General features: G+C 44.2%; 1 protein-coding gene across 1 annotated transcript; it reads right to left on the bottom strand.

The window, feature by feature from the left end:
* Positions 1–323: 323 nt before the first annotated feature.
* On the bottom strand, positions 324–9828 carry LOC118473076 (probable U6 snRNA-associated Sm-like protein LSm4). The gene is made up of 7 exons (XM_035961591.1): positions 9436–9828; positions 9297–9338; positions 9089–9187; positions 8847–8924; positions 1924–1966; positions 731–883; positions 324–633 (listed from the first exon to the last, which is right to left on the bottom strand). The coding sequence occupies exons 1-7, from the start codon at positions 9436–9438 to the stop codon at positions 611–613; spliced, it is 441 nt and encodes a 146-aa protein (XP_035817484.1). The 5' UTR covers positions 9439–9828; the 3' UTR covers positions 324–610.
* Positions 9829–10414: the final 586 nt, after the last annotated feature.

Genomic DNA, 10414 nt, shown 5'->3' with positions numbered 1-10414 from the left:
TGGCTGGTTTTAACTATAACTAAATTAATTACTTTGTGGTTCGTAATGATGTACGAAAGATTTCAAGAGAATAAATATTGAATACAAAACTTGGACGACGCAATGTACTCAATTAAGCATTGTTGGATTTTCGAAAATCATTAAAAATTATATGTACGCATCATTGTCCGCACCCTAATTAATGGAGATTATATTTGTAATTACAAAAAAGTTAAACTCAAATTTGAACCTACCGTAAGAAGGTAGTTGATGGAAGTTGAATTTATATGAATATTCTGTGTAGTGTGAGACATAGTAGAATATATATAGGAGGAACCGTTGCAGGAAGAAAGAGAGGGTGTATAATAGCATATAGAGTGGAAAATTTAGGGGGAACAACTACGAACAACGAACAGTCTGAACAGATTGGATAAGATATCAACCAAACCGTTTTTGAGAACAGCGACAAGCCTGACTGCCGCCGCTTCCTCAATGTCCAGAAGACAGGAACCATTCTGGTTTTTGCCCCCAAACCGACCAGCCAACTCGGTTCATTCATCATGTCCTAAGCAATCTATGCAACACAATTACAGGCCTTAAAAAGCGGCATTCTCCCATGTGTCCACCAGATTTAGCCACGGCCACGGCCCCCACCTGCACCAACAAGTAAAGCATCCCACAGATTGGTATCACTTGAAATTGGGTGTGGGACTCAACAAAAGATGTGTAAGCGGTTACAAAAAGCATGTACCTTTGTTACCACCTTTGGCACCAACTCCACCCCTTCCTCGGCCACCACTGCCTCTACCTCCATCATCTTGGCCACGTCCGATGCCTCTGCCTCCAGGTTTAGCACCAACGTCCCCCCTTCCTCTTCCGCGGCCAACACCTGGTGGCTTCCTATCTGCATTGATGGTAGCATAAAAAAATTGAATCCTGAATTGGTAACCAAATACTATGCAACAAATGACTCAAAACTCTACATGAACAGATACTGCAATGTTTACCAATTCAATGATAGAATACGACATACTATATGACTGATAACAAATAGACTATCCTTTGTGCCTACATGAAACAAAAGAATGGAAGACAGGCCCACACAGCTGTCCATACCAACATGCTGCAAACTGTGAAAAAACATGAGTGATTCAAACGTGGTTATTCCGATGAACTAGTTAGGGCAAATTTTTTGTTAATCGAATTATCCTTAACCCATTATGCTGTTATGTAAACACATGCCAGTGCTTAATTTCAAAACTCAGATCAATATTAGTATCTAAAAAATCATAAAGTTATGAATGTAAAGGAGTAGTGGAACTACTAACTCACAGATTGAACCAAGTAAAGTTTATGCAACGGAAAACAAGACATCTAATTTACTGATACTCCCTCTGTTCCAAAAAGAATGCAATTCCAGGTTTAGCACAAGTCAAACTTTCTTAAGTTTAACCATGTTTATAGGAAACAATATCAGTGTTATATTTTCAAATAAGTTTACTTTAAAAATAAATTGCATAATTAATCTAATGAAACTTATTCAGCATCATAAATATTATTACATTTTATTTAAAAATGTAGTCAAACTTGAATTTGTTTGACTCCTCGTCCTCCGGAATTGGTAATCTCATTCTTTTTGGGCAGAGGGAGTACAATTAAGAACACCAGCAATAGCTGGCTGCATGAAAATGATACAGAAAGTCATCCAACATTCTTTGGAAACACTATACTCTGCATTCACATTCTATGATTGGTTGACATAAGTAAAAAATGTCTATTAGAGACTAGATATGATCAAACCTGACTAATATTATGACATGGGGTAATCACGAGTTCAAAGATTACACTGATAATGTCTTAGTTTGAATTCATATACTGCGCTGTTAATGAACAGAACAAACATGTAAAAATGATGCTGCCAAAGTGTTGTTAACCACTCCATACCTGACCGGCTTTTGGAAGTTTCCTCCTGAACCTTGTCAATCACCTGAAGGAAATGAACCCATTCAAATAAGACTACATACTGGATGACAGATGACAGCATTACACAAAGAATGGCATGGGAAGAAAAGGATGTAAATAAATTTAGAAAAAAAAATCTTAGCACACTACAAAAGAACTGATGGCTGCTCAGCACATTTATTACAGCTAAAGTTTTTAACTACAGTCAACAATGACAGTAGGTAGACTGAAGAAGTTCCTAAGAAGATCTAGCAAGGGACCAAATTAAGGAGACTGAGTAAGTGTGCAGAGCATGGGAGCATAAACAATTTATCCTTTATTTCAGTCGGTTTATGAAAACCCAAAATCATATCCTGTACACGTTAATTACTGCCTGAGTTTTATCAACGAACAACACAGTCCAAAGACATCATTCTGAGCATCAAACACCCAGAAGGCAGGGTGACCTATTTACTGTTTCACACCTCAGATATTGACCATTGACTACTTGAGAACTATTCAAGACATGTCCTAAATAAAATGCTACAATTTATTGATCAAGTCCAGTATAAGAAAGTATACAGTGCAATTTACAAGTTGTCACCATTGTAACACTAAACTACAAGTAATGTATAACATAACTACAATATCACAGTTACAACTCAACTTCTAACAGAATCAAGTTTTTATGTGAATCTCATGGACAATACTTATGCTTTTGATCAGTTCACTAGAAATTTGCATGTACTTGTGCTTAGTATAATGTTTGTATTAGTGACTAGTGAGATATGTGGTTCCATATAATCTGATACTCTGGGTAACTTATTCACATTAAACTTTGCTGGGGGAAGGCAGTTTTGCATTAATAACGGTCTAGTAAGGCTATAACAAGACAAAGTTTACTTGGTGTAATACTCAAGTTATGTTCTAAAAAAATTAATGCAACACTAGTGCACTGGTGATGACATAATTTCTTTTTAAAATACTGTATCAAATTGATGGCAACAAAGCAAGGACAATACATAGCCCGCAATCACCCCCAAAAACTCCCTTGGTTCAACTATTAGGTTTATCATGGTCTCCAGGATTCCAGTTTGACTTGACCCCTATACTCTATCATATTCTACAATAAAGCAAAAAATATAAAAAGGTTTTATCTGGAAGTACAAAGTACTTGATGCAAATATTCATTCTCAAAAGTCATGCTTTGAATACAAATACTTCCATACACATTATTGGTGGAATCAAAATGACTATCAGAAACCAAAATGATCGCACAAGGAGTACTCCAGAGACATGCAGGACAAGTAAAAAGTTAAAGGACAGCACAATCTTTTCCTTATTCATCTAAGATGCAAATTTCTTTTATGATTTATGTACAGAATGCTGGTTGACATGCTATTATATTTCATATAATCAATGCTGCAGTTTGTCAAGACTCAAGACTATAGCATCTACCTTCAATAACCTCCTCAATGACTACATAGATCAAGTAATTCATATGGTCATGTCTTTAGTAAATACAAAAGGGACCTCTTATGTTGAAAACTTAGTCTAAACAAGCAAATTATCAAGACCTACAAGAGCAGATACTGATCAAAATCTCAAGCAATATAAAGAAATGGTTAGATATTATAACATACAGATTTTAGGTTAGAACTAAATTCAAGTTAATGATCTTCACAAAGGTGAGCCCTTACTTTTTTTGCCTCGGTGATGGATGAGGTCATAAAGGACATCTAAGGGGATATCCCTTGGTGTATGCTTTTCTGTGGACGATGTAGTGCTAGTTGATGAAAGACAAGCAGGAGTAATTGAAAAGTGTTGTGGTGGAAGACTCTAGAGTCCAAAGATTTTAGACTCAGTAGAACTAAAACCGTATATATGAGATGTGACTTCAGCCCTAAAACACATGATGAAGGAGATGTTAATTTGAAAGATCAAGTAGTGCCTAGAAAGGATGTCTTTTAGTATTTAGGATCAATGCTACAGAGAGACAAGGATATTGAAGAATATGCTAGCCACGGAATCAAAGTAGGATACCGCAAAAGCTAAAGGACAAGTTTATAGGACGATTAGACCTGATATGTTGCATGGTGCAGAATTTTGGCCTACAAAAGACGACATGTTTAGCAAATAAGTGTTGCGGAAGTGTGTATGTTGCATTGAATTTGTGTCCGTACAAGGGACCGAGTCTAGAACGATGATATATGTCATATGCTAAGGGCAGCACCAATTGAAGAAAAACTTGTCCAACACCGGTTGAGATGGTTTGGACATATCCAATGGAGACATCTATCTAGAGGCACAATGCACAGTAGGATCCTAAGACACCATGGAAATAGAAAAAAGAGACAGGAGAAGGCCGAAGTTGACATGGGAAGAGACATTAAAAGGTGACTCGATCACTCGAAAGAATGGAATATACCCAAAGATTTCACCTTGAATAGGAGTGCATGTTAGAATCACGTTTAGGGTTTAGGTTCTCCCCATGTAATTACCCTCTCACCCTTGTGTAATGGGTCAGGCCCAGTTAACTCAAGTCTATTAATACATCACCCATCCCTAAGACAGGGTTAGAGTTTCCCACATGGTATCTGCAGGGGTGAGGCGACAACCACGTCGGGCGCAGGTGCGCCGTGCTGGGGCACGGGGGGCGTCACACTGTGGGCGACGGACACCTCCCCGATCCCCTCCTTCGTTCGCACCACCCTCGCCGACCCACACTGGCGTCGCGCTATGGAGGAGTACGCAGCCCTGCTGGCCAACCACACCTGGGAACTAGTGTCGTGTCCACCAGGCACCAACATGGTCACCGACAAGTGGCTCTTTCGGCACAAGCTGACCTCGGACGGCTCCCTCAAGGCCTCAACCGCTACAAGGCCCGTTGGGTCCTTCGGGGCTTCACCCAGCACCCCGGAGTGGACTACGACGAGACCTTCAACACTGTCGTCAAATTTGCCACCGTTCGAGCCGTCCTCTCCCTCGCCCTCTCCCTGGATTGGGTGATCCATCAGCTCGATGTTAAGAATGCCTTCCTCCACGACACTCTGACGGAGACTGTCTACTGCAGCCAGCCCACTGGGTTCATCGACACCACTCATCCGAATCTGGTTTGCCGGCTGAACCACTCCCTATACGGCCTCAAGTAGGCGTCGCGCGCGTGGTAAAGTTGCTTCGCCTCCTACTTGGCCTCCATCGGCTTCGTCAAGGCCAAGTCGGACACCTCCCTGTTCATCTACTGGCGCGGCGACGACACCGTCTACCTCCTGCTCTACATCGACGACATTGTGCTCACGACATCCACCGCCGACCTCCTACATCATATGATCGTCGTCCTTCAGCGAGAGTTCACGATGAAGGACCTAGGGCCCCTTCACCACTTCCTCGGCATTACCGCCAAGCGCCGGCCTCAGGGTCTCTTCCTCCACCAGCACCAGTACGCCATCGACATCCTAGAGCGGATGGCATGACCGACTGCAAGCCTTGCTCCACACCCATCGACACTTTGGCGAAGCTCTCTGAGGACAACGGGCCTCCGGTCGTCGACGCGACGTCCTACCAGAGCCTCATCGGCGTGCTCCAGTACCTACCTTCTCCAGGCCCGACATCGTCTACGTCGTCCAGCAGCTGTGCCTGCATATGCACACCCCGTGGGAGCCCCACCTCACCGCCCTCAAGCAGATCCTCTGCTACCTCCGTGGCTCCCTCGACTACGGCCTTCTCCTCCAACCATCCCCGACGTCAGAGCTCGTCGTCTACAACAACGCTGATTGGGTTGGCTGCCCCGACACGCGCCAGTCCACATCCGGTTATGCCGTGTTCCTGGGCGCCAACCTCGTCTCCTGGACCGCCAAGAGGCAGCCCGTCGTCTCCCGCTCCAACGCAGAGGCCGAGTACCGCGACGTGGCCAACAGCGTGGCAGAGGCCTCCTAGCTGCGCAAGCTGCTCCAAGAGCTCCACATCCCCCTTCAGCACGCCACCCTCGTCTACTGCGACGACAGTGCGATCTACCTCTCCACCAATCTCGTGCAGCATCAGCGCACGAAGCACGTGGAGATCGACTTGCACTTCGTCCGCGAGCATGTCACTGCCGGTGACGTTCAGGTTCTCAGCGTCCCAACCGCGTTGTAGTTCGGCGACATTTCACCAAGGGGTTACCGTCGAGTGTATTCTTAGACTTTCGATCCAGCCTCAACATCTATATAGGATAGAGTTGCGACTATGGGGGGTGTTAGAATCCCGTTTAGGGTTTGGGGTTCTCCCCATGTAATTACCCTCTCACCCCTGTGTAATGGGCCAGGCCCAGTTAACTCAAGTCTATTAATACATCACCCATCACTAAAACAGAGTTAGGGTTTCCCACAGTGCATAAAAATAGTTATCCATATGTCTAAACCAAGGTTCAAAAAAACGCAATTAAACGAGGTTTAATCTGGTTTAAACGCTAGACGGAGGGTTAGCGTCTCGTTTATGGCCTAGGCGCAAGATTACGCGCTGGGCGCGTCTAGGCGGCGCGGACGCGCGCTGGGCGGCGTGTAGGCGCGCTAGGCGGCGCGGAATCGCGTTGGGCGCGCGCGCGAAAAGTTTGGCGCCAGGCCACGCGCGGGAAAGGGCGGGCGGGCGCGCGCGGGAACGGGAAAGGGCGGGCGGGCGCCACCGCGCCAGGCCACGCGCGGGAAAAGGGCCCACGCGGGAAGAGGAAGACAGGGCCCGCGCGCGGTAAGAAAAGCCCGAGGACGCCCTGCTCCACGCTAGGCTGTCGTCGCCCCTGCTCCACGCTGTGCCCAGGTTACTCCCTGCTCTGTTCATCTCCTCCTTTTCTTCTCTGTTCTCTGCTCATTTTTGTTCCTGCTCCAGAATCGCACACCTACAGAGGAAATCGAGGGAGCTGCTCAAGAAATTGGCAAGTTGGAGGGGAGTGAGTGCTGGAACAGGTGGGCAGTGGGCACACATCCCTCCAATCCAGGTGCTCCTTCAATCTCTCCCCCATGTTATTCTTGCTTGAGTATTGGGTTGGATTTTGTTCTCTATGGTTGTCCTGGTCCTGGGTTCATCTGAGGATTGGGTGCTTGTAGGATGTCAACATCCGAGGCTGCTGCTACTAATGGTACTGCAGCAGCGACTCCACCTGAGATCGACAACAACCATCTAAAGAGGAAGTCATCTGATATAGGCTGGGAGTGGGGGCGTCTCTGTGATCCCAATGACAAGAACAGAGTCAAGTGTCTTCTTTGTGGACAAGAGAGCACAGCTGGAATTTATCGCCTTAAGCAGCATCTTGCTCATGTTGGCACATCTATTGTGAAGTGCCCAAAAGTAACTGAGGAAGTTAAGCAGAAGTGCAAGAGAAATCTTGATGAGACAGCGAAGAAGAAGAAAGATAAGCAGCAACATGACAAAGAGGTTAGGGAGAATGTGCAACTTGCAACATGTGAAGAGGAAATGACAGAAGTTGAGTCACTTGCTGGAAGCTCAAGTACCCCTCGCAAGCTAGGACCCATGGACAAATTTACTCGTCCCATTGATCCCAAGTTAAGCAATGCTGAAGCTAAGAGGCAACAAAACATAAATGATGCACTTTGGAAAGAGAGAACACACCAAGTTCTTTGAGGGAGGAGATGATCATGCATTGGCTGTCTTTAGGGATGAGGAAGATGAAGGAGTAATGCCGGGGACAGGGATACCATGGAGTGTCCTTGGAGAAGCAATGGGAACTAATGAACAACTTCAACCTCGCAGGAGTGCAAGAGTGGCTAGAGAGTTGTATGAAGAAGAGTGGGAATCTGAAACTGAAGATCCTAATCATCTAGAAGATGACATTGCCTATGAGGATGGTGAGGAGTGAGGAGATTGCATGATGGCAGCATGCTGCCAAGTTATCTAAATATTAATATCTAGTTATTTACTTATCCAAATGTGTGTGGACTGTGGACCATAAAACCATTAATGTGTGCTGTACTGTTATTTAATTTGTGGACCATTAAGGCATGTGATGAACTGTGAGTGTTTTCTATATATTTTCTTGTGATCCTTTGACTTGTGAATTGTGATGTTGCCCTGTTGTTTGGAAGCTTGGTTGTGCATGTACAATATTGAGCTGCCCCTCATAGATGAGTTTCTACTCTTTCCAAAGTATCTGATTGTAGAGTTTTTCAGATTATTAACTTGTCTCTCTTTGATGATCAGCTGCTGTTGGATGCAACTTGCAAGAAGCCAAGGAGGAAAGCAACTTATGTCAAAAATAAATATGCAGAACAGCAAGAGGTATGTTCACTAGTATTACTACTTAGTTGTGTTATTATTACTTAGTACTTACTACTGATCTTGCTCTCGGCAGCACAAAAATTAAAAAAAAACAATCACGATTAATCACGCTTAATCTACGTTTAATCTTCCTAGGCGCTAGTCAGTAGGCTAACGCCTGCCTAGCGCCTAGCGTTTTCTTGAACCTTGGTCTAAACCTTGACCAGTGGCTTCTGTTTGGTTTCAGCTCTAGCCTGCCCCAACTTGCTTGGGACTAAAAGGCTTCGTCGTCGTTGTTGTTAATGATCTTCACAAGGTTAGAACAGCAGGCTGGCCACACACTTCAAGTCCTTGGTGCTTAGCTGTGCTGGTTTTGTACTAGGGAGTTGGTTTGAACTCCAAGTAGTAAACTGTTTGTAATTTTCTTGCTTTATGGTAATAAAATTCAGGTTTCCCAAAGCAGACTGCGCTCAGAACCTGATGTTGTGTTGAGTGTCTGCATTTTTACGCATTCCTTTTCTGAATGACAGTGGTGAGTAGTCATCATGAAAAATGATTCCATAGGAAAATGCACAGCATAATGACAAGGAAAAAAATAAAGTAGAAGCCTAGAAGCGCATAAACAACCAAGCAAAACTGAAATAGAGTGTAGCTACCCTCATTAACCAAGAAATTCATACCTCATCAGGAACTCGAAGATACTTAATGGTGTTCCCACGAATGTAACACTCTGGCATCCTCCAAAACTTGTCACCATCCTGCAATTCCAGCCATTATAAACCTTTACTACAGGAAAGACAGAAATAACTGGTACCCCATAATGTTACTATCAGATTCACCTCAAAATCAAACAATGCACTTAACTAATCTTTTGCTAACAAGAACCTATCACAATGGGAATCAAGGGCACCAGATTTTTCACCTTTGAGGTGCAAATAACCTCCCTAAGGTGGATGTTCATCCACGTGTCGCAATTGACCAGATGCCCGTTGTACGTCTCACCATTCTTCAGCTCCACGAGCTGAGAACACAAAAAGTTTTAACGGTCAGGACTCAGGATAAACAATAGACTGAACGAATAATCACACGCCAAAAACGACGACGAAAGAAGCCAGACACCGGGATCTTACCATTGGGTGCCCCTGGGCGGTCTTGAGGAGCGAGAGGGGAAGCTGCATAAGAACACAAAATTCGAATCAGATGCTGCCATCAACCACATCTCAGTTTTGGCGATCGATGTGTAAACGAATGTAAGGGGGAAATATGCACCATCTTGTACGGGATCCGCGGATTAAAAAGGCCAGATCGGAGGAAGGAGGAGGTCGTATCGTCGGTGCACTGTCCGGCGGCGGCGGCAGCGGGGAGAGAGATTCCAAGAGCAAAACCCTAGTTTTCTGTCGAAGAGAAGCGGAAGGAGGAAGAGCTCGCGACACCGAAAAAAAAGACGACACAACGGATGAGACGTATCTGATTGGAATCAGCTTGTTCGCTGCGGCTTGCTGCGGCTGCAATCCGGCTGCGGCTGCGGCTTCTACAGTATTTTTCTCTCTATGGATTGCAGCTGCAGCAATCCAAACAGCTGCAACAGTGTCGGCTTGTAGCCAGCCGAACACGCCCAATGTTTTTATCGGATTATAATATTTTCAGTTTATAGTCTAAAAGAAAAAGATCCTACGTATTGGGAGAGAACCTGAACAACCTTCTAAGACCATCTCCAACAATACCTCAAACTAGTGGCTCAAATTAAGAGCATCTCCAACAATACCTCAAACTAGTGGCTCAAATTAAAATATAAAGCTCTACACAGGAAAAACTACTCCAATAATATCTCAATTCATAAAATTTGGTCAAAAATTTATACGGCACCGTCTCAGGTGCCTCAAATATACTACACCGTAGTGAACTGCCCTATAATTTAGATTTGAGGCTTTACTGTTGGAGCGGAGTGTTTTGTTTGTGCCATAAATTCTACAAAATATACTAACTTTTAAATTATAGGACATTTTTATAGGTCACATTGTTGGAGATGCTCTGACAAATGAGCTGATACAAAATTTATATGAGTATAGATGAGGAAGAACAGCAGGAAGCATTAGAGAAGAAAGAAGAATTTGGAAACAGGTTGAGTTCTAGTAAAATGATTATCGATGTCCCTCTCCTCATCGGGTGCTAAACACAATATAGCTACACGCATTGCTCCAGCCCACGACGGCCCAAACACTTTGATGCTTCGCTTTCGCAGTCTTTA

This window comes from Zea mays, chromosome 8 (assembly GCF_902167145.1).
Source record: "Zea mays cultivar B73 chromosome 8, Zm-B73-REFERENCE-NAM-5.0, whole genome shotgun sequence".
Taxonomy (NCBI): domain Eukaryota; kingdom Viridiplantae; phylum Streptophyta; class Magnoliopsida; order Poales; family Poaceae; genus Zea; species Zea mays.
This window is presented reverse-complemented; position numbering and strand designations above follow the sequence as displayed.

Coding starts and splice junctions, on each gene's coding strand:
- LOC118473076 (XM_035961591.1), bottom strand. Junction 8,925..9,088: donor AGGTTATTTGCACCTCAAAG/GTGAAAAATCTG, acceptor CTGGAATTGCAG/GATGGTGACAAGTTTTGGAG. Junction 884..1,923: donor AACTTCCAAAAGCCGGTCAG/GTATGGAGTGGT, acceptor CCATCAATGCAG/ATAGGAAGCCACCAGGTGTT.